Source organism: Alnus glutinosa, chromosome 12 (genome assembly GCF_958979055.1).
Source record: "Alnus glutinosa chromosome 12, dhAlnGlut1.1, whole genome shotgun sequence".
Taxonomy (NCBI): domain Eukaryota; kingdom Viridiplantae; phylum Streptophyta; class Magnoliopsida; order Fagales; family Betulaceae; genus Alnus; species Alnus glutinosa.
The window spans coordinates 21,540,207-21,564,550 of record NC_084897.1 but is presented as its reverse complement, the minus strand read 5'-3'; the positions used below and the strand labels follow the sequence as shown (position 1 = coordinate 21,564,550).

Here is a 24,344-nt window from a genome sequence, read left to right as displayed (position 1 = left end):
GTCACAAGCTACTATTTCTCTGTTTTTTGTTTTTACTTTTTGGTCTGCAACCAAAGTTTCGAGGAGTGTTAATCTTTCAGCACATTTAGTTGCCAAATGGACCGCTTATCATTATTTTGGAAACATTACCACCTCTCTTCCTTTTCTTTCCCATGTAATAATCAAAAGTGAAAAAGACCCGCCTGATCTCCTTCCCTTTCACGGCACACCTTTATTGCTCATAAAATAAATATAAGATATAATAAAATAAAAAAAAAAAAAAAAAAGCATCGATGAGATTGTAGTAAATACGAAGAAAATATTAGATTTACAACACCAACATAATAAGTGCACAATACCCCCTCACGTGAGGGTGAAGTCAAGTGTGTAAGATCCACTCTCATGTGAAGGGGTGTTGTGCACTTGTTATGATGGTGTAGTGCAGGAATCAAATCCCAATTCGAAATGGACTGAGATAATGATTCAGAAGTAGGTTTAAATAATATTTTTGACATTAAGTGAAATAAAAACAGAGAACAAAAAAGTACTAAAAACCACATAAACACCATCCGACAACGATGGCTATTGGACGATCGAAGTCCAACATTTCTTTCTATACACACATCATCACAACCTAAAACAAACCAACATTATTGGCCAACCATCAATGGGCTGCCACAGCAGCTTCACTACCACTTGGAACCAACGGCTCTGATTCAGCTCCATCACCGCTGAAAACCTTGGCAATCCTTTCTGTAGGGACCAAGGGCAGGTATGACGAAACCTTGTACCCCTTCTCTACAGTGCTCAGCACTGTTTCGTTGTACTTCTCGGTGCAATAAGCCGCCGTTGGTAGAACTACTTGAGCCACCTGAGGGAAGAGAGGGAGCTTATTGAGCTTGCGCCAAGCTGACACAGCGCACTGCTCGGCCTTCGGTTCATATTTGGAGTAGAGATCCTTAGCAGTAGGCTCACACTTGGTGTACACAGATTTGGCAATTCCTGAAGCGGTGTCCACCACCCCAGCACGCTTAACTTCGGACGCAACGGCCCGAGCTACCACCGGGGCTCTTTGAGCAGCTGAGAAGGCCTGGGAAGAAGCTTGCTTGATGGTTGGGGGCACACGGCGATCCAACCCGGTCACAGACTCATCCACCTGCAATGAAGTGAGCAATAAACAAAGTTCATAAATTCTTATCTAAGAAGATGCCAAATGCCTATGTACAAGCAACCAAATGTATATAAGAAATTAGGAATCCTCATGGAGGGAGTTGCCAATGAAAGTCCCCTGTAGTGTCCATCCAATAAGATCAATTATGATAAATATTTCTTGACATACCAACAAGCTCTTAATTGTTAGGAGGAAAGATAAAAGCTCAAAATTGACAAATGACAGGCTTCTTTATTTAATTTGAGAATGGGCCGTCACTATCCATGCCTGCTGAGACTTAAACTGCACAAAGGGGTGGGGGTGGATCTACATCCCCGCATAGGCGTGCGAGAGTGAAGCCACCTCTGTTGCCCCCCTTCGGAGGACTACAAAGGTGGCCGGGGATGAAGCCAACCCACCGCCCCATGTGAGGGGTGGTTCTTCACCCAGCAGAGGTGGGCAGGGGAGCCATCCCCCATCAACCCCTCACGAGGGTGGTTCTCCAATCCAACACAGGGGTGCGAGGGTTGAACCCTTTTGTGGGGGTGAATCTCAATGTGAAGTGGGTGGGTTGGAGGCTTGGAGCCACTCCCACCGCCTCTTCGCGAGGGCAAAAGGTAGAAAATTACTTTTTTCAAATAAAAGGCAATATTAAGCTGTTTGAAAATACAAGATTTTAAAGTTTTTTCCAAACCCTTACCTTTGTTTTTAAAAATTATTATTTTAAATCACATTTTTTTTAAATAGCAAACCCAAACAGACCTAATTCATCCCAAAGAGTTACCGCAGTACTCAAAACTACGAGATATATCAAATATCAAATGAGAAAATTCTAATCCATGACGACAAGAAGATGAACAAAAACGATTCAATGAAATTAAAGGACTAGCACTATCGTCACCTTGCGGTCCACGAACTTGAGGACCTCGATAGGGACGTCGTGGAACTTGTCGTAGACAGGTCCGACGACGCTCCTAACCGTGCCCTCCACGGTCTCAACGCCGGGCTTCAGAGGACCGGACTTGTCCTTAGCGTAATCGTAGACGTTCGACAGGCACATCAGAGCGTGAATCGTCGCCACCTGCACGAACTCCAGGTACTTCAGCGCTTGCTCCTCCTCGTTAGCCTTCCACCACCCAAAAAGACATCAAGGTCAGCCTTTATCAAACCATGAAAATACAATTAAAATTAAAAGCCCCTGATTTCACAATTCTCAACGAAAGACAAGAACAAGAGTTTGAATTAGAGGTCCGTACAAATACAATCTCATTCTGCGATCTCAAATCTCCTTCAGCCATAATCACACTGAGCAATCAACAAGAAACACAAATACCAACTCGAGAAATTGAAGGATGAATTTTCTTTTTCTGAGTAATTGAATAATGAATTTATTTGGGAATAAGGGGTGGGATAAGGATTTTATAGGTGACAGAAAATCAGGAACTGACACCACCAAACTCGGTGGGAACGTACGATCGAACCAACGGCTGGATGGGAGGGCGGTGACGCCACGCATCTCTCTGTCTTTATTGCTTGGTCAGGAATAGCATCGATGCAGAGGCGCTGACTACTTCGAGATTAAGTTACGGAGAGTTCAGGAGCGGATTGTTCTGGAACGAAGAGGATGACTGGGCTTTGGTTCGAGCCTAAACCCACTTGGGCCTTTGCTTAAGCCTTAAGTTAAGACCTTAGGTTTTAATATTGCAGTATTTTTGCCCTTTAAAGAATATGATTGTTGTGATTGGCTGTGTAAATCATGTTATATGATAAATATGTTGACATGCTATTTAAAAAAAATAATAATAATACGATATTATTTATATTGTTAAATATAATAATATTAAATATTAATTATAAAATAACTTATTCTTATTTTAAATAAATTTTTTTTTGATAAGTTTTTATTTCAAATAAAATTGTGAAGATACTTCTCCGTTGAGAAGGTAGTGCATGAGTTTATTGCCTAAAATTTCACAACTTGGTCCAATTTCAGTCAAAAATGAATTTATTAAAAATGAGACATGACACTTCATCGTTGTGTTATGACAATATACATTATGTGTGTAAAAAAAATTATTGTAATCTTATAATTTCTTAGGTTTATGATGAGTAGTGATATTATATGGTATCAGAGTAAATGTTTTGAGTTTGAATATTAATTCTATAATTTAACATTTATTTTATTTAAATATTTTACATGTTTAGTTTCATTTGTTAATGAAAAGTTTAAACCCACACGTTTGTAATGTTATAATATTAATTAAAAAATTAAATTTATTATTTTATATTCATTTAAATTTTTAAATTAAGTATTTAATATATGCAGGGGCAAAGCAGGGGAACGAGAGGAGTCAAAATGCCAAAAATTCTCCTCACCTATGATAGAAGCTTCTTAGATCCCTTGGTTGCCCACCATCAACTGATCATCAGGAGCAAATTTTGTTAAGAAGACCAAAATTCACGACTCAAGCCAACATTCTGTCCCTGTCTCAGACGTAACGGTAAAATAGGTCCGAGTTCATACGAAGGTTGGAGACGAAGTGTACTAATTTTTATTTTTATTTTTTATTTTTTTGGCAAAACACACATTTTAGGCTTTGTGGAAGAGTTTACAAACCGATTGTTTAAATAATTCAAAACACATCGTTTCACTTATTTTCCTGAACACTTCACACTTGTTTATGCTCAATGAGACACCGTTTGTGAGACGCCGATTGACCAGGCTGCAACTTACGAGGGTTTACTTTGTTTAAAGGGTTGCCGACATTTTTATTTTTTATTTTTTTTTCAATTCTGAGCAACAGTTTCAACTTGAAACAATTAAACAACGGATCACTAGCTTTTATATATTTATTTTAATTATGAACAACCTGCCGACTTTTAACACATTGGGGATTGCTATTTGTGATTTGCCCATTGCCATTATGTCCTATCTCTCTTTTTCTTTTTTCTTTTTTTTTTAGGGAAAGAAAACCTTTCATTGAGATCAAATAGCATTACAACAACAGACACCACAAAGGTGAAGCATAATCAGCCACCCTAAAGGTGTACAAACATCTCAATACAATACAAATTGCTACTAAATAAACCCAGTTAACAGAATGATGCATCTGCGTTGACATACACCTTTACATGAACAGGGAGTCGGTCACACATTCTGGGCGACTGCCAATGACTAGATTAATATACGTACAAAGCAAACTTTCCAAAGAAACATAAAACTATAACAAAACAAGAAAAGCTCAACGGAGGAAATTGTCTGCCAGGAAAGCCACCGCCTGTGGCGGCGCGTGCACCACACACGCCGGCACCAGAAACATGCCCATCAACCCTGAAACGCCAACAACCTCCGATCATCACCAGAACCACCATTCACGGCGAAAAAACCCGGTTTGCAGCCCTCACGCGCGTTCCAAACCAAAATCCACCCAGGCGCGTGAAGGCCACGCACCGATCACCGAGAGACCGCACAACCGTGGAGAGCGGCTGGAGCACCAGAGATTGACGACGAACACAGCTAACGGGCGCGTGTCCACCAAAAGACGACGAAAACTTGTAGATCTGGCCTCAAAAAATCTGACAGTGAACAACACAACCACAATCTCCGCCATCGACACGCCATGGGTGACTAGTCCCCACCGACACCTTCACCATAGAACTCTTCTGCCTTTACAAACTAAAAACAGAAAACTAAAACACCCACCGGATTCACACCGGGGCGACTAAACTTCCATAACCCTAATGGTCGGAAGACTCAACTACAACAAAATAATCATCTTAGCAACTAGACTAAGATGACCAACGACAAAAAACCCAGGGAGGAGGCGTGCGTGCCTCCCTCAAAACAAAGACAAACTGCCGGCTCTCTCTCTCTCACTAGAAAACGGGAGCTCTCTCTCTCTCTCTCTAGGCTAATTTTTGCCATTATGTCCTATCTAGCCGTTGAACATTCAACGATTTGAAATATCTTTTTACAATATTTCCTTTTTACTTTAAGCTTTAGCGATTTTTTTAAAAAGCCTGACAGCTACCGTATGTAAACAAATTTTTACCTTGATTAAGTTTTTATATTTAGGTTGAATTTTTAAATTAATTATTTTTTATTACCATCCAATTGATGGAGACTATATTTAAATGTTTTAATATTTTTAATTATTTTTTATTCAACTTCAACAAAATTCTTGATCCCCGAAAACAAAATTCTACATCTGCCACTGAATATATGGTATGGTCTTACTCTCACACTCAGACTGTTGCAGCCCAAATTTCTGCCAACAAATTTACAGAAAATTTCTATCCAATTTAAAAGTCGGTGCAAATCTCCTGCACTATCATCATCCTAACATGACAAATATATTTCCTTTTTGGTTCACATTTGAGAAACCTTTATTCTTACCATTTATAACTTCACTTTCTCACTGAGAAAAAAAAACCCATTTTGTCATTGTTAACTGCTACAGGTTGAAAAAGTGTGTAAAGATTACCTCAGGATCTTTCAAAGCTTTCACAAAAGAAGAAAGAGATAGCTCAACAGTCAAAAAGGACGATCTTACAGAATCACCCTAGCTTGCATAAACTGTCTTTCTCAAATCGACCCTGAATTTTTTTTCTTTTTCTTTTTCTTTTTGAGAGAAAAAAGAAGAAGAAGGAGCAATGAACTTCATACTTGATGCCCGATTGGGTTTCTAATTTGGTATGTGATAGGAGATAGGTTGTGAAGGAATGCATTAACAACCCAACATCCACATTAAAAATATTTTTAGGGTTAAATCTCCTATAACTTTTATCAAATATTTATCTTGGTTTCAAAAACTATCAATTACTTTATTAGCCATTTTAGCCTCTATATTCGTTTTTCGTCAAAAAACTTAACAGTCGCCTGTTAAGCCTATTTGCATCTGTCACACGTCCTATATATCACATCAGGATTATTGAAGATAATTTTTTTTTTAAAAAAAATGGTGGGAGGGAGATTCATCCGGCACAATAATTGTCATGTAAGGTATATTGATGTAACAAATTGTGTAACGCTCACATTAGTTTATTGTTAATAGAGTTACGGTGAATTTGTATGGTTACAATAAAAAAAAATGTTTAAAATTTACTCACCGCTATGGACTTATAGTTTATATGTTTCCGCTACATTATGTTAGAGAGATATTCTTAAGGTCAAAGAGGAAGAGTAGTGTGCTCAAATATAATTTGCAATAGGTATAATTATTAATGGCATTACACACTGCGGTTAGATCCACCTCGCCACCCACCGACAGGGTGGGTGAGAAGACTCCCCCCATCCAAGGGCGGGGTGGATCCAAAAAAAGAAAAAGAAGAACTTCACTTATCACCTCTGATCTTTTTTCACTTTTGAAAAAATGTACTCAAATTTCAAAAAGTGTCAATTTAGGATATCTATTTTTTAATTCATTTCAATTTCAACCATCTGTTAGAATTTTCCGTTAAATCCTGTCAAAATTATCAAAATACCCTTTTTTTTTTAAGAAAAAAAAAAGAGAAAAAAAATTGATAGGATTTAAAGTGTTAGGTAAGAATTTAATAGAATTTGTAAAAATACTCGTGCTTAAATTATTGAAAATTTATAATTTTTTTTTAAAAAAAAATACAAGGATATTTTGAAAATTTTGATACGATTTAACATAAAATTTTAACGGATAATTGAAATTGAAAGATAAATATTCTAAATTGATACTTTTTAAAATTTTGTACTTTTTTTTTAAAGTGGTGAAAGATCCTAAGTTATAAGTGAAGTTTTATTTATTTTTTATTTTTTTAAAAAAAACTTTTTATTATTATTATTTTTTGTTTATTTAAATATTATTGATGTGACATATATAACACGTTACACATGACCCCTGCTGATCAGCTTAGTGTGACGGGCCATTAAAGTTTTTCAACGGAAAATAAATGGGAAAAACTAAAAAAAGCTAATAATAAAACCGTACGAACCCCTATAAAAATTTTTTTAAAAAAAACGTACGAACCCTTTATGAAAAATGTCTAAACCACATTTATCTTTATGAAGTGATTCCATTAACTTCGAAACGTCATGTTTTTGACAACTCATGGGACATTGGCAACTTGGAATCAAATTCAATCATACACTTCGCGTGGAATACTTAAATAGGCCACAAGTTTCAAATGTGTCGCAAAAGTCGCAGTCCTGACCGTTGGATTATAATATGAATGTTGAGGTGGGTGGGTCGTACCTGTAGACCCTGGCTGGCCTACAAAGTGGAGTCCAACTCTTTCTTTTATTTTCTTGCTTTTCTTTTTTCTTTTTTTTGAGAGAGAGAGAGAATTGCCTCCTTGCTCTTGGCCTTGGGTTTGTAAAACGAGTTAGGATTTTTAAAAAAAAAAATAAATAAAATTGGCAAGTATTTTTTTATAATATATGTGAGAATTACATGTATTTGATTTTTTTTTATTTTTTATTTTCCGATTTTGTGCTTCACATCAGACAATACAATAGACAGAGTGAATCCCCTTTTATCATGTGTTCATCAATCAAAATCAAAAGGTGGTCTCTAATCTCTATCCACTCCACAATTCATGTTGGAAAGATCTAACCCAATCATGACAAAATATCCCACCCAAATCCCATCATATTGCACAATTGCAATAACGTTCAATTCACTGTAACCATTATATTTTCACATTTCTAATTCTAAACATGTGCTTTGCTTCCATCAAGAGCTTTGCGCTCTAAAAAATAGACTAAAATTTCTTTAAAATTCTTTATCCCGAGTGCAAGGCTCACTTGCCCGAATGCCTCAAAACCCATCAAAAAATTTCAAAAAATTATAATCCCGAAAAATAGGTCATTGGTAATAATCATATAATCGTTTGGGGTTTAATCCACCATTGAACAAGCCACTCAAATACCCATTTCAAGACCTTATGAGGATCAGATTATTCAACACACAACATCAAGAAGATCAGATCTATTTCCCAATAAATCAGAGGCAAAACATATATTTGATCAACTTGGTATATATGCTCTTTGCATGGTATTCAAGCATTTCTTTTTCTCTTTCATTTCTGATTAACGATAAGCTGCGTGACACATAGTATTAAGTTTTCCCAAAAGCATATGACAAGACATTTCAAAAAAGAAAAAGCTTATGATAAGCACTAAATATGCGGACCCATTTATGTCAGATCATTTTTGCCGACACTCAGATTTCCCTCCTTCCCCCTACGTTTTACCTGTATATTCGTCCGACTTCAGAGAATCTTGATGCCATGATTTTTCATTCAAAGAAGGCTTCCATTATGACAAAAGGATGGATTTCAGATTTTCTCGAGCACCAAACAGAGAGTAATATTTATTTTTTACGAACTGGTTTGGTAACAAGTACTTTAGAAAAAAATAATTGCTCTGTATTAATCATTGCAGCTCAAGATTTCTCCTTTTCTTGTTACTTTTATTTGATTTCTCCCTGCTCGCCTTTTTCCTCACAAAGGGAGGGAAAAAGTAAAAGGAAGAAGAGCATTTATTTTTTTCCTTTCTGGCAGGCAAAAAGAAGAGCATTTCAAATTTGAAAGAAACGAACACAACTACACAAGCCCCCATTAAATTCCAACCATTATACATAAATCACGCAGCAGAACAAATAAAATATAAAAATAATAACAAACAAATTAAACAAAAGTTTAAACAATTAATGGAAGAAAAAAGAAACAAAAAAAATTACAGAAGATACACAATAATCAGAGATTCAGAAAGCCCAAAATCCTAAAACAAGTAGAGATCTTTCGTTCTAAATAACCAAATTAGTAAAAATAAATAAATAAAACCCATTAACCATAACACAAGCTTGGAAAGAATACTAAAAATAAACATAATCTTGTACAGAGACATCCAAATATAATTATAACAACAACAATGGCCCATCGCCAACAAATCTCTCTCTCTCTCTGTCTCTTTCGCTTTCTTCATGTATAACAATCAAACCCATTTCGAAAAAAAAATAAAGAACATTAAAAATAAAGAAAAAGAAATCAACGGCACCTTGTAATGGCACTGCAGCCACGGCTATAGGGATTGGCCTGAGCGCCAGGCTGGCAGTTGTAGTAAGAAGCCCCACGCCGAGAGCAGGGCACAGAGTTCCTCCGCAGCGCACCGTAGCTGATGTAGTTGCTGGTGGCTAGAATGCGCCGGCTGATCTCAGTGTCCAGCTCAAACTCGCCCCCGGCCAGGCACTCCGCTATGGTGCCCTTGCAGGGTGATCTGGTGGGTATCCATCCCAGCTGGTGTTGGGATCCACTTGCATGGACGATGGATGATGAGCCGAGAAGAACCAAGACCAATGCACAGATCCCAAGCACGGCTGAAGAGTAGAAGAAGCTGGCCATTGTTTTGGTAACAATCTCTCTCTCTCTCTCTTTCTTGGCTTTCTGGGTTGCTTTGCTTTCTTTCCTTCTTTGTTTTCTCTCTTTCTTGTGCTTATTTCTCTGTGTATTTTTTGTGCTATTTCCCTTGTTTTTTCTTCTCAACTGGGCTCAAGGACAACCAGGCAGGAGATATAGAATTCTGGGATTGTGAGGACTTTATAACTGGCACATAGTGAATAAGTGGGCTTGGTCTAGTTTTTATTTACGGTAATGCCATTTTAGGGTCTACTACAGCTAGAGTTGAAATAACCCAAAGTGGTGGAATATTTTAAATAAGACTATTTTTTTATGCTATATTTTTATTTTATAATTATTTAACAATATTGACACAAGACTTTAAATTAATTATTGATTTTTTTAATGATAAATGTTATTTTGTATTATCTCGTCATTTTCTCGCATACTCAGCTAACGTATCATGTTCAATTTATAATTAAATTAATTTTAATTAAAAAAAATCAGAGGTAGATTGAGCATGCCACGTCAACTGAGTTACTGAGTATGCTGAGAAGATTTTAAATATTATTTCTCTTTTTTTTTTTTATTTAATAAAAATTAATCAAATACTTAGTTTTAAATGTCACGTCAGTCTTATTAGATAGATGTTAAACAGAATTATAATAAATTATAATTTTTTCGATACATAAATATGATGGCCGGCTTCTTGGTCCTCCCTTTCTAGAATTTGACTTTATGGAGTTGGTGAAATGTGGATTAGTGGGTATGAAGTATGATTGTCTTAACTAATTATTCTGTTTAGGTAGAAAATATGAACTCCTAAGGATACCAATTTCAACAAAGATGTTGAAAGATTAGCTAACATTTGTTGTGAACACAAATAAAAAAAATAAATAAATACTATAGTTTAATTACCAATAGGTTAAAGGCTTCCCAAACTGGCTTCAAGATAAAAATTAAAAAGATTAACCATTTTTTTTTTTTTTTAAGGAATTGTTGCACAAAAGAAGATAAAAGGGAAGATTGGATTCAGGATCATTCCGACTCTAGCGTATGTTTGATAATGTATTTTGGGTGTACTTTTGATTTTTGATTTAAAAGTGTTCTGATGCGATTTAAAGATGAAAACAATTTTTGTATTTTGAAGAATGTCTTGTGTTTTGGATTACTTGGAAAAAAAAGTTATCATCCAGAAGAGAAGCTATTATGATATTTTTTACACTTTTGTAATTATACTCTCAAAATTTAAAAAGTTGCAACGTCAAGTTCTCGTGTTTTAGAAGTTTGCATGTCATCTGTGCCATTAATGATAAACAAATGAAATGTCTCGTATACTTCTGTAAAATTTATAAAAATACAAATTTATTCTTAATTAAAAAGTTAATTTCACAACCTAGGGTCTAGCCATGGGTCAGCCGCATCAATTTTTTCCTTGTTTAAAAAACAAGAGTATTTTGGGTTTTCCGTCCTCTACTTGGATTTAAAATAAAATATTAACAGAATTGTGATATTACAAAAAATTTTAAACATAGAAACTCAATATTGCAATTTTTTAAACTTAATGGTATGATTGCAAAAACATTATAGGTGAGTGAAGTTTTTTCTTGTTATTTCTAAGGTGCTTAATAAAAAATAAATAATAAAAAAAAGAGTATATAAAAACCATCAATCATCACTCATTCAATTTGTTTTTAGGTCTAAAGTAGTTGAGAGTCACGAATAGTTTTCAAAGGTTTGGGATAAAATGGCTTCACAATTTAATCCAATTGTTCCATTCCATCCAGGGATGTATTCGAACCGAGCAAAGTTTGGGGCTGTTGGATTCGGCTTGAACCCCTAAAATAGTTGAGTTTTGAAGAGTTGTTTAAATCCAGCTTGTTAAGCTCAAACTCGGCTAGCTTAACAAGCTGAGCCTCAAATCGAGCTCGAGCGGCTCGAGCTTGATTGAAGTTTTATAATAATTTTTATTTCAAAAATAATAAATATATATATATATTTAAAGTCAGTACAATTTTAACTTTGATTTATATTTTACATTCTAAATAAAACGTTTGTAGTATTATATATATTATGTTTACTATGTTAATATTTATACACTATATAATTATAAATTCTTATATTTATAAAACTTATTTTTATACATTTATATTAATAAATATGAATACTATATATATATACACACACGAGCGAGCTAACGATTCAAGTCGAATTATACAAGCTAAGCTTACGAGCTATGTTCGAACTAAACCAAATTTATGCGAGTATGTCTCATTTAATATACGAGTAGATTATTATGTTCACAAGCAATACATTTATTTTTTAAACCGAGACTAAATTAAATTAGAGCGAACCAAGTTGAATTGAGTTCATTAGAAGCTGAACTCATCTTACACCTCCCCTAATTCCATCCATGAGATCAATGGCAACTTCGTAGATAAAACGAAAGTGATATGCATATTCCAGAGTTGACTGGCTGTCTCTTTCTCACGGATTATATGGGTATGATATGAAGAGAACAAGTGAGATTTTTTTATTTTTTTATTTTTTTAGCTTGTGCACGTTACGTTGACGCCGCTTAAAGCGATCCCGTTTTCGCCGAATTTTTTGAGTTAATCCAAAAAAAGGTCGTCTAGCCGTTGGCCGTTTGAATTGCTGTTGCCATGCCCACGGCGGGTGGAGGGTGGAAGGCAAAAAGAAATCTTAAATCTCAAAAATAAAAGAATTGTCTTAAGAGTTAAGACTCAATTTTTTTTTTTTTTTTTTTTTTGAGATGTAAAATTATTAATCAAATTTGCAAAGTTAAAGTTTCTGCCTATTTACTTTTTACACTATAAATAGTTTTTTTTTTTTTTTTGCCTTTCATTTTTTCACTCTCACTTTTTCTTTCATTCTTTCCCACATAAAGTAATATTTTTAAAAAATAGAGGGTGGAATAAAGAATATGTTGAGAGTGCGTATAGAAAAATAAGTAGCTAAAATAAAAATTTAAACTTTTTCAGTAGATATTTTGACTATTCCTACTAGAGATGCTCATGTCTTATCAGACTAATATGTTGATTCAATGTTGTCTTTATTGTAAGATAGTTGATTGTAATTAGGACTTAATTAATTGTGTACTAAAATTAATAGCAAGATATTGATAAGCTATCGAATTTCATAACAACGACCAACTAAAATTAATGGTGTCTTATAATAAAAAAAAAAAATCAAATGATCAAACAAAAAAAAAATATATCAAAACATTAAAAGTGATGAAAGAAATTAGAGAAAAAAATACAAAAAAAAAAAGTGGATCATGGTTTAGTTTAAAATCTTTTAAACATGCTACTACTTTTTTTTAAGCCCTCGTAACATGTCAAATAACAAATTATCATTTTATTTTTGTGTAGTCCTTTTCTCTCTTTTTTTGAACAAATTTAATATAAAAATATTTTTTTAAGGCTCTCCCCTTTTTTTTTAGGCTTTCAATTTGTATTTGTTTTCTCATCTAAAAAAACATAAACTAGAGTGAGGTGAAAGCAAAAGCAAATGGCACATTAATTAACGGTAACGGGAGCGGACGTAGAGATTAGAGGATAGGCTCATAGGCCAGGTGGGATAGAGAAAACGCGTTTCGGTTAAGAGATTCTTGGACGGACGTGGGAGTTGGGAATAGGTGCAAAACCCTAGATGCCGCCTTCCTTCCTTCTTTCTATTCTATTTTTTTTTTCTTTTTTTATTTATTTATTTTAGGTGTGGGTCCCATCACAGATCGCTAAGGCGGTGTTTGCGCGTCCCAAAACCTACCCTCCTCAAGCCAGCTGTCTGTTGAAATCTTTTTCTTATTTCAATCTATATTTAGTTTTTTAAATTTAAAAAGTTGAAGATTTTTAATCCGGCAAAAAGAATTTCTCTTTCCTATCGACTCTTCTTTCATTATTTTCACATCTTAAATTCTTAATCGCGAGATTGCAATTAAAAGGGAAAAACATTCTTTGCCTAATTGACATAAATACCCTCCATTTTATAACTAACTCCTGAACTTGATATTTTGACCTCGGTGATTTCAAAGCATGTAGATGCAACAAATATCATGGCATAAAAACAAATGATTGACCAACAACTTACAATTTTATAATCGGTGAAATAATTAAAAAAAATTTAATTTATCAATTTAATTAGTTAATAACTCACTTACCAACAACAATACATTTTATTTTCTAAAAAAAAAAAACAATACATTTTTAATTATTTAATTAATTATGAAATGTCACATCAACTTTCAATTTGTTAAGCGATTATAGTATTCCAAGAATTTTACTATTAGCAAATGAAGGTATGGGCAACACATTATTCTTAATATGTTTTGGATTTATTGAAACTTCTACATCATTTAGTTGCGAAATTTTTGGTTGTCACGAATACAAAAATGGTGCTCCATTGTTGGCCTGAGTGACTTTTCCCACCCAAAAACAAAAATTAAAAAAAATAAAAAATAAATAAAAAGAAAGAAGGGGGAAGAGTGGGGTGGGTGTAGGGTGGGAGTAGGGTGGGAGCATTGAACCATTACACACCTACTATAAGAATCCGTCAGATTGGATATATGTATTTGGGTATGAATGATACAGGGTCCCGGACATCCTGGCACGTAGCCAATTTATTTATTTATTATTTTTTTTTTTTGGAAAGGGAACGTAGCCAATGTTGAGGGATCCTGCTAATAATTTTATTTTATTTCATTTTTATTTTTATGTACTGGGAAGGGAAAGGGGATGAGGGATCCTGCTAAGTTGTATGTAAAAGAACACGATGCTAATTCCTAGGAGAGAGAGAGAGAGAAAGAGAGAGAGAGAGAGATTCTCCACTTCAGAATCAACAAAATTTGTTGATCTACCTCGTTAAGATCATCGTCGGAAGAGGATAGAGTATTATAAATTAATATGATAATCCATAATTAGTAAAACAATTAAATAAAAATGGACTTATTAATTTACGTATATAAATTTCTTATAGCCCAGCCTTTAAAAGTGTTATGTGTCTTTTGAGCATATAAAATTTACACAAGAGTAATGCTATATATCACATTTTTATCCCACAATGCTAACGACACAATCTCAACTGACCCTTATATATATATATATATATATATATAACAAGAACTAATTCAATAATTTGTAAGAACTGCCACATCAGTATTGTGAAATAAAATGTAGTTTCTTGTATTACTTTTTTAACCAATTATGGATAGTTACATTGGTTTATAAGATCATAATAAAACTGTAAAAGTAATGTTATATACTAAATTTTTGTTCAACAATGCTGACATGACAGTTCTAATTAATTCTTTTTATTTATTTTATTTATTTTTTATTTTAACAAATACTGATTTGATTTAATGGTTGGTTGAAACCGTCACTTCAATATTATGAGTTAAAATATGTGATTTCTAGCCTTACTCAAATTGTAATATCCTAAGCATTTTACTTGCCAAGGCCACCCTTAATATACTCCACCTTAAGGCTTATACTAGCTCAAAATAAACCAATTCCTGAGTGTGTCATTGTCATGTATGATATTTGGGACCATCTGTTCAAAGACTTAAAATCACCTGTCAAACCTCTTTAATCTTTATGCATGTTAAAATCATCACCATCCTATATCTTTGATCAATAGCAACTGAAAAGCCACCTATTACATTGAACATAGGTGCCCTGTCCATCGATGGGAAAATTAAATCAAATGACAAGAAAACATGCAGTAGGTATCAACACTTAAGATTCGGTTTACAATTATAACAAACAACAACAAGGCCTTATAACTGCAGCATGATTGTGACGGATCACCTCCCGAGAGTTATTGAGCCACCAACCAGTCTCATGACCTAACTCAAGAAGGTTGCAATTTGGCAGAGTATATCCAGTACTCAGAAAATTTCCAGATTTTATTTCACCAGGACTGACAATTTAGAGTGCTGCAACCCTTGCAAAAATGAAGTAGTATCACACCTATATGTTTACTGGCTTGTTAACACTTCATGGAAACTTACTAAATGCATATTATGTACAACATCCTAACACCTTTTAACTGGTTTCAATTGAGGTACAAGATTATATTATTCTGTATTGAAAACGCTACAAAGCATGTCATTATAAGATATGTACTTACAACAGACATAAAACAAGCAGCCTGCCTTTAAGATAAATAATTATCGTGGCTACTGTTCCTCATAGTATGGTGGTGTTGACTGAATGCACAGTTCGTTATCATCCCCATTATCATCATCATCCTCATCTGCATCTACCCAGTTACTAGGATGACGTTGTGAAAATCCATGAGCATTAGTATCTGGCCTATCTGAAAAACCGACAAATAGTAAGAATATTAGCCATGTGGGGAGCAAATACATATGCAAGAATAATCCAATTCACTCTCTTACTAACCTCTGGATTGTTCTGCATGATCCTTTTCTGCAGGATGGCAGCTAACATGACCAGTCAAGACAATGCAATTATGATCAATTTATGTATCAGCATGCATGCAAGACATTGGTTTTAATTCCTTAGCAAAAATTTAGAATCTAGGATTGATCAGCATTTGCTTTGGTTGGAAAGAGCTATAATCCTATATTGCTAAAATTTTCTGATGCCATTTTTATAATCTACTTTTCTCAAACACCAAACAGAGCCTCATACCTAGAGAGACAAAGCCAACTGACAGATCCTTTAACTGCTTGCTCTCCACACATAAACCCAGCCATAAACTTATCACAAAGATGACTAAATATTTTGTTAGTGGAAACTAAATCTTGATCTTAAAGTGGCTTCCTCAGAAACATACTATCCCTGTTGTGATCAAACGACCAAGGCATAAATGGACATGGACTTCTCTCCAATGTTTTACATATCACTCTAGGGAAAGACCCTCAAAGCTCAACTTCATAGGCACTTGCCCCAAGAAGATCACGACTGAAACTTAAATGCATATAAAGTGAAACTCCATGATGTTTGATACCCTATCCATAGACAATACGTAAGGCAATCAGAGGGTCACAAATGCAGTCCTTTCTCATTATCTATAAAATAATTATCTTATTTAGCAGGAAAAATACAGTTGGAGATAATTCGTAAAGCTTTGACAAGGCACAATTCACAGAATGTAGGAAGAAGCACACACAAAAGCAAACTTCCGCACACTTAGAGAGAGAGAGAGAGAGAGAATTGCAGCAACTGAAAGCAATGGTAAGTCTGAAGCTTTGATACATGAATTGATGGCATACTGAAGGAAACAGTAAAAATTAGGATACATATTGGGATCTGCGCACTCATTTCCTCTAGCGGATGCAGCTTGTGAGATTTGCATTGTGCTAATCCTCTGAATTTCCCTCTGTTCACTGGTGTTCAAATTTCTTTCCCCTTGAACCTGCCTTTCTTCAGTACCACTTCCACTGCCATTTTTTGCTGCGCTTCCTGCACATCGGAGTCATCAAGATTTTGACTGTAAAACATATTTCTCTTGTCACCTTTGAAACATTATATTATCAGTTACCTGAAATTTCAGACCAAATTCTAGTGTGATCAGATGGAAACTCAGAAATATTTGGTCTACACCCTTCACGTTGAGCTTCAGACCCTGTTCCATGCTCATTCTGGAGATGTCTTGTGCATGTAGCTACCTGAGGAGGCTCCAAGGGATTTCCTTCATGGAGCTGCGATATAAGCATGGTTGCAAGTACAAGTGTAGCATCAAAGTTTGAGCTGGACCCATCATCTAAGCCGAATTTTGGTGCCATGAGAATAGGCCTATCTCCCAGATACATGTTTTTTTGAGATGAAGCCAATTTTTAGTTAATAAACACTTGCATCCAAAATGCTATGCCAAGACAGACAAAGTCTATAACATTTGATAGTAGTAAGTTTTTCTATGGATTGTCCAGCAAATGATCAAGACAACTATTTTTTTGTTGATAAATAGTTGTATACGCAGAAGGGGCGCAACTCTAGTACACAGGATGTATACGAAGAAAGTTTCCCTTACATGCTAAAAGAAAAACAAAAATCCACAAACTCAAAAAAGTTAGAAAATTGACAGATATTATACGCCCAAATAAAAAGTGATTTGACCAAGTTATTCTTGAACTCTTCCCTTGTCTTCTCACAATCTTCAAACATCTAACTCTCTCCATATACTCCACATTAAGCATAGCAGTGCTATCCTCCACACATCTAGAACTAAATGTCTACCCACCGGATCTTGCCAACAATCTAACACCTATATCACCCTGGCAAGCATCACCCAATGGAATTCGAATAGGGTAAAGATCACACTCCATAATTCTCTTGCCACTCCACAATGGAGTAAAAGATGACCAATAGATTTCTCGCCCCTCTTACACATGCAACACTATTCCACCACTAATACTCCTCTCTTTCTCAGATTATTCAATGTCAAAATCTTCTCATGAGTTGCTGTCCACAAAAAAAATAAAAAATAAAAAAAAATCTCATTCTCACAGGCACTTTAACTTTCCAAACACTCCTTAAATGAAAAGAACCCCCCGAGGTAGATAACTCATGAAAAAACGACCTCACCTCAAATTTCTTCCTCTTTGAAGGAATCCACTAAATACAATCCTCACTACCTTGTCTCCATCAGATAGACGACTAATTAATTGATCCAAAGATTATTTGTATAGCTTCCTAGTGGCCAATCATTTGCATATCAATGAACCTCAAATTGAGGATGACCAATGGATGTTATGTGTTGAAATTAATCCAATATCAAGAGATGGGCAGCCAGATGATCACAACCAATAATCATAAGTATGGACAAAAATGTGATGCATTGATGGCCACCAATATGGATTTATGATGTGATACAAATGCATAGAGTCAGTAATGCTCAAATGATACAACTTTGGTTTGAATTCTTAGCATAGGGTGGGAAGTTTTCACTAGATTTGTTATATATGAGGTGGGAGGTGGGTCCAAGGTGAGGTTTTGGCATGATTTCTAATGGGGGAACATCCCTTGAAGATTTCTTATCCGGACTTATTTAGTATTGCAAGTTGTAATAATGCATGGGTGGTGGATCATATGTAGTTCCGAAATGAAAATCTACAATGGTATCTATTCATTACCAGACTAGTGCATGATTGGGAGGTGGAAATGGTCTCTTCTTTCTTTAAGTTGTTGTATTCTCACAGAGTAAGGCAAGGAAGTGAGGATAGAATTGGTTGGATCCCTTCCAAAAGGAGAAACTTTGAAGTGAAGTCCTACATCATGTGTTACCTATTCCTGTAAGTTCCCATTTTCCTTAGAAGAATATTTAGAAGAATATTTGGAGAGTCAAGGCTCCTTCGAGAGTGGCGTTTTTTGTATGCACAGTGACACAAGGAAAAAATCTTGATTTTGGATAATTTGAAGAAAATGAACGTCATAGTGGTGGATTGATGTTGTATGTGCAAGAAGAGTGAAAATCTATTGATCACCTTCTTCTTCATTGTGAAACAGCAAGAGAATTATGAAGTTTGCCTTTTCATTTGTTTGTTGTTGATTAGGTTATGCCTAGAAGGGTGAGATTTGTTGGTGAGTTGGAGATGACAAATGGGAAGTCGACTCATTGTTACAATTTGGTTTTCATTCTTTCTCGTAAATTTCATGTTTGATCTACTAATGTTGTGATTTGTCATCAAAACCAATTCGAATCAACAATGATTGCATATAACAGCAAGCATACAGGCTGAAGCTAGTGTTTCTCATGAAGTTCATTAGACAAGAAACTCCATGTGGAGGAGGAACGGAAAATCAATGTGAGCAAGGGAAACTAATGGACTTGATATATCTTACTCGCCAGCTTTTTCAAAGTACAAGTGAATGTCAACTTCACAGCCTTCGCAAAAAGTAAGAAAGGCCTGCAATTTGATGATAAACAAAGAAGATTGTGGTCAAATGCTCAACATACCCAAAAGGAGTTATTACAAAGTTCAACAGTCATATAAGTAAACTAGTTGACCAAAAAACTTGAGGTTTATACCAGAAAGCATCATATAATAAAACTAATAATGATGATAATGACAGAGATTAGGTGAATGTTATCTCTAGTTGATGTTTCACCAGTTGGGTAAGGCTTTTTCACGTGAATTACGATTCAAATGCAATTGAATCTCAAAAAAATTAGGTTCCAAGGGTTGGATTAATATACCTTCAGTTCTTTTACACCAAATGTCACATCTACAGGGTCTCCAATGAGAGTATACTGCAAAAACTCTTCTGTAGGATCTATCCACAGTTGAGTATGCAGCGAGGAGTCATTCTCTACAATTCAAAAATTGAAGCATTGATATCTTGTTTGCAATGAAGTGAGGGAAGAAAGACTAATATGCTTATTACCTTTGGTTGGATCTATATAACTTCTAAGTTCAACTGCTTTTCCTTCAATCTCACTTGCAGTGTCAGAAGGTACGGATGTCCGCTCTGTTGCAATGATAGTAATCTCTTGAAGAGATGATTGAAAATTAGCAAGCAATCTATTGAAATCACGAGGCCTCACTACAAAGCTGCTCGGGAATTTTCTCCTATCAAGGGATAAATGTTGTATGTCGGGTTCAACATTGCAAGTAATCCAATAGGTTTTTCTCATGCCTGCAAAATGCACAGGATTAAATTGTTTAAAACCAATTTTGGACTCGAATAACATACAAAAGAAGACTGTGATGAGAAAAGTTGCAAGGTACAGTTATCTAGTAACATATGCATAGCGCATAACATCATAAATCTAGAGCATTCAATAAGGGAGCCCAAAATCCAAATTCAGATTTATTTTAGCCTGATCCTGATTTTGAATGATGGCTCAACTGGCAAGTATTATATAACTTACAATGGTAAAGTTTGCAGTCACAACTTCGGCGATAACTTATTTCTTTTGTTTGATAAAACTGGCGTCATTCAGGAGCTACCCATTAAAGTGACTAGTCCAGGATGAGGGCTTAATGGAGGAAGCCATTGGAGATTCAAGCCAAACGCCACTATGGAGTATTCTGCACATAACTACAACACCTATGTATCTTGTCTAGCCTAAATGATCAGGATGGCCATATCAATAATTTCAGGTTGTCTACTTATCAAAAAAAAAAAATTTCAGGTTGTCTGCAAATTACTAGTTTGCCGACTAACATATACTCTCTCTTTTTTTGGTGCAGTACATTAAGAAACACAGAAGGGGTTTTCATCTAAGTATGATGTTATATTTTGACCATCACTCATTCACGAGCTAATCATGAGCGTGACCAGTCCTGGATGAAGGTTTAATGGAGGAAGTCATTGGCAATTCAGGCCAAACACCACTATGGTATATTCTGTACATAGGGACAACACCCATATATCAGTTTGTCCGGCCTAAATGATCAACATGGCCATAGCAATAATTTCAGGTTTTCTGCAAGTTACCATTTTGCCTACTAACATATACTCTTTTTATGAAGTACATTAGGAAATACAGAAGGGGATTTCTCTACCTTTTCTTTTCCCCCATGGAAGAACAACTTTTTTTTCCCCCATAATTTCAAGAAAGATTTAGTATGAGCTAGCATACTTTTTGCATCAACTAAACGAGACCCAATGCTTACGAGACCTTTGAGTAAGATTTTAGATGGTACCTTGATCAACACTATTTCAGTTGTATAACAGTTGTTCTGGTGAAAGTGTCAAATACTTATCTCCCAATAAAATTTAATTCCCATGATTGCATTCCACCACGGTAGAAATCAATGTTCCCTTATCAGTTGTAAAAATAACCCAGTAATTACAACATTGACCACTATCATACATGTATAAGCACCCATCAATCCCATCTTTCTAACCCCGTATATTGGGCCTGGATCTCCCTATCCAGTACTAATAAGTGAATAGGATAATCAACACAAGATATGTAGGCAAGTACTTTACCACTATAGCATTCCAGCATCCACTGCACTTTTGATGCGTCTGGATCAGGTAACTTTATGCTCAAATTATCAATACTTGCAATGGGTGTCCTAAGAACAGAACAAACGGCCTGAAGATGCTAATCAGCAAGAATCTAAGTTGCAAAATTCCATTAAGATATATGAAATATTGAAAGAAAATATCTTACCTTCAAAAGCACACTGCATTTAACTTGGTTACCAGAAACTGTATAGTTGTCAAAGAAACCGGGCTTAAATGTAGTAGACTGATAGGTAGACCGCGACGAATTGAGAGTGTGAAAAGCAAGCTGCAGGCAATAAATAGTAACTAAACAAATTTAACTTAGTACATCAACATTTATTATGGTACTAATAAATGACTAACTCATTTGTTCCCTTTTTTCTTCATCCTCTTTTTCCCTTTCTTGGGTTTTTCTTTTTGAAAATAAAATAAAATCCTAACACAACCTAAGAATATTTCAAAAGGAAAATAAAATAAATTTAAAATTTAAACCTCAACAGTTTTCCTAACTTAGACTAGATAAAACAACAACGTCAAGCCTCCTTTCAGTAATGGAAAAATACAACTACATAGCCCGTTTGAGGAAATCCTTTGAATTTTCAGAAACCAAAGCAGCAAAAATTCGAGGTTTCAGAGCTTATTTATTTTTGTTTTGTTTTGTTTTCCTTCATTTTCTTGCCAACCAAACAAAGCTTCACTCACTGATTTCTCACTTATCCAGTGGGATTCATATAATCCAACCAAGCATAATTCGGTATTAATTCCTCATACTAGATTCCAAAATAAAAAATAATAATTTTATACGAAAGCCCCCTTATGCTCTTCTAAAACCCTAAGTAAACTACGCTGAGCCCTAATTATGAGTTACCACTGGATAGCTTTCGAAGCGCAAATACCAGAAGTACCATATAATTTCTGACATAACAAGTCGACCTGATCAGTGATCACAAGGTAAACTATAATGAGCCCAAGATTAGATTCTATGCATCATTTAAAAAATATAAACCCTTCGATAATGTAAAAATAATAATAAATCAATTGGTTCGTCTGGATAAACACAAATTCATGATATTCAGCAGCCCAAATTAGCATGAAATTGTGGAAGCGTGAGTGAGATATGAAGTGTTTGCGATGGTGGAATCTGAGGGAAAAACGCGAGAAAATGGAGGAAAGCTAGGGAGGCAATTTACCTGAGAAGGAGAAGCTTGAATGACGAGCTCGTTACCGACACGTGCGAGGCATGTGATGCACCTAGCGAAGGTCTTGAGCGCGTTCCCGCCCAGACTCAACTCCATTTTCGCCTCTGTCTGTGTGTGTCAGTGTGTGTGAACTGTGAAGCGAAAGAGAGCACTAACTTCCAATGGGTTGGCGGGAAGGGCAAGCGATTTTGTAATAGTCCCAGTCCTGTTGAATCAGGGCCGAGAACGTAAAAAGGCGGCCCACCAGTTGGTGGGTCCTGGAGGTCATGGATGGTCCAGATTTAACTAGACGGCCCGATGGTGCGATAAAACAATTGAACACTGTCATATCAATTTACAGAATTGTATGATAATATGTTGTTCTTATACACTGATCTTAAAACACCTTTTTTTAAAAAAAATTGGTATCTTATGCTCCGTTTGTTTCGGCGTAAAATGATTTCTGGAAAATAATTTCGGTATTTTTCGGTGTTTGGTAGGGGTGAAAATAATGGTCAACCGGAAAGTGATTTCCGTTTGATAAAAAATGCTTAATAAATTTCAGAAAATGATTGATGCCTTTTAAAAGCGTATCATTTTCCGTAGATGGTAGATGCAGTTGACTCTTTTTTAAACGACGCAGTTGACCTTTACGTTCAAGCAGTTGACTATTGCCGGATTTCAACAAGCAAGATTCCGACTCTGTTTTGTGCCGGATTCCGGCAAAGATCGCCGGAATCCGGCAAAAATGGCCAGATTCCGGCAACTTTGCCATAATTTTTATCTTCCAAATATTAAAAAATATTTTTATATTATTTTATCTTAATATTTTTTATTTTGTGAATAAATTTAATTTTTTTAAATTAAAATATAAAAAATATTTGTAATTTTCCGTACGCGCCAAACACTGAAAAATGATTTCGACGGAAAATATTTTTCTGAAAAATGACTTCCCTGAAACTATTTTACGACGGAAACCATTTTACACCGAAACAAACGGAGCATTAGTGTGGGGTATGATCTAACTTATTATTATTTTTTTTTAATAAAAATAAAAATTAGAGTGGTTGTGTGACCACGCTCAATAAAATAAAAAAGGGTTGTCTATGCGTGCACCCAATCTAGTAGGAGTAGCCGTGCAGCCCCAAAGTAACTCCGCCCATGTGTCCATGATCTTTGGCATGAAGCAATAGACATGAGGGAAGCCGTGGGACATTGACTATTTGTTGAAGAGAAGGTCACAAATGAAATGAAAATGGGGCACGTAGCAGATGGTTATAAGGAAATTCCACTATAAAATACAACAAACATTAGGTAAAGGGGGAATTACTACTATTATTATTTTTGATTTGTTTTTTTATTTAAATATTAGAGCTATCTCTGGTCGGCGAACTCCGCATGTAAGGTAATGAGCATTTTGGATTACTATCTAAATCTATATGTAATATTAAATAATGAGGTTATTATTATATGTAAGCTTAAATAAATTAAGATTTCATTTGTTACACAATTCACGATTATCAACCATATAGGATCATTGTCTCAAATATAATGAGGTTGCCCAAATAAAAGAAAGAAAAAAAAAGGAAGGTAAACATAATGAGGTATTATTTTGAGATGATAGTGAAAAAAAAATTATAACATAACCTGAAGGTCTTAAACTTACAAAATTCAAACAACTTTGTTTTAGTGAATTTAATTAAATATATATTATATATAAAATGA

General features: G+C 35.0%; 3 protein-coding genes across 5 annotated transcripts; all 3 read right to left on the bottom strand.

The window, feature by feature from the left end:
• Positions 1–469: 469 nt before the first annotated feature.
• LOC133851745 (REF/SRPP-like protein At3g05500) lies at positions 470–2,709 on the bottom strand. Its single transcript, XM_062288302.1, has 3 exons — positions 2,386–2,709; positions 2,031–2,255; positions 470–1,135 (listed from the first exon to the last, which is right to left on the bottom strand). The coding sequence occupies exons 1-3, from the start codon at positions 2,425–2,427 to the stop codon at positions 644–646; spliced, it is 759 nt and encodes a 252-aa protein (XP_062144286.1). The 5' UTR covers positions 2,428–2,709; the 3' UTR covers positions 470–643.
• A 6,238-nt stretch (positions 2,710–8,947) lies between these two features.
• LOC133852380 (protein RALF-like 33) lies at positions 8,948–9,687 on the bottom strand. Its single transcript, XM_062289120.1, has one exon. It carries the CDS (start codon positions 9,500–9,502, stop codon positions 9,149–9,151), a length of 354 nt encoding a protein of 117 aa, XP_062145104.1. The 5' UTR covers positions 9,503–9,687; the 3' UTR covers positions 8,948–9,148.
• A 5,426-nt stretch (positions 9,688–15,113) lies between these two features.
• Positions 15,114–22,783, bottom strand: LOC133851074 (uncharacterized). 3 transcript variants are annotated; one of them, XM_062287380.1, is made up of 11 exons: positions 22,632–22,783; positions 21,608–21,727; positions 21,421–21,529; positions 19,867–20,118; positions 19,679–19,791; positions 19,324–19,388; positions 17,024–17,277; positions 16,782–16,944; positions 15,919–15,959; positions 15,644–15,832; positions 15,114–15,457 (listed from the first exon to the last, which is right to left on the bottom strand). In XM_062287380.1, the coding sequence occupies exons 1-10, from the start codon at positions 22,734–22,736 to the stop codon at positions 15,693–15,695; spliced, it is 1,362 nt and encodes a 453-aa protein (XP_062143364.1). In that variant the 5' UTR covers positions 22,737–22,783; the 3' UTR covers positions 15,114–15,457; positions 15,644–15,692. The 3 variants fall into 3 exon arrangements, with proteins under 3 accessions (XP_062143364.1, XP_062143363.1, XP_062143362.1); XM_062287379.1 differs by having other exon boundaries at positions 15,114–15,449; XM_062287378.1 differs by lacking the exon at positions 15,114–15,457 and having other exon boundaries at positions 15,557–15,832.
• Positions 22,784–24,344: the final 1,561 nt, after the last annotated feature.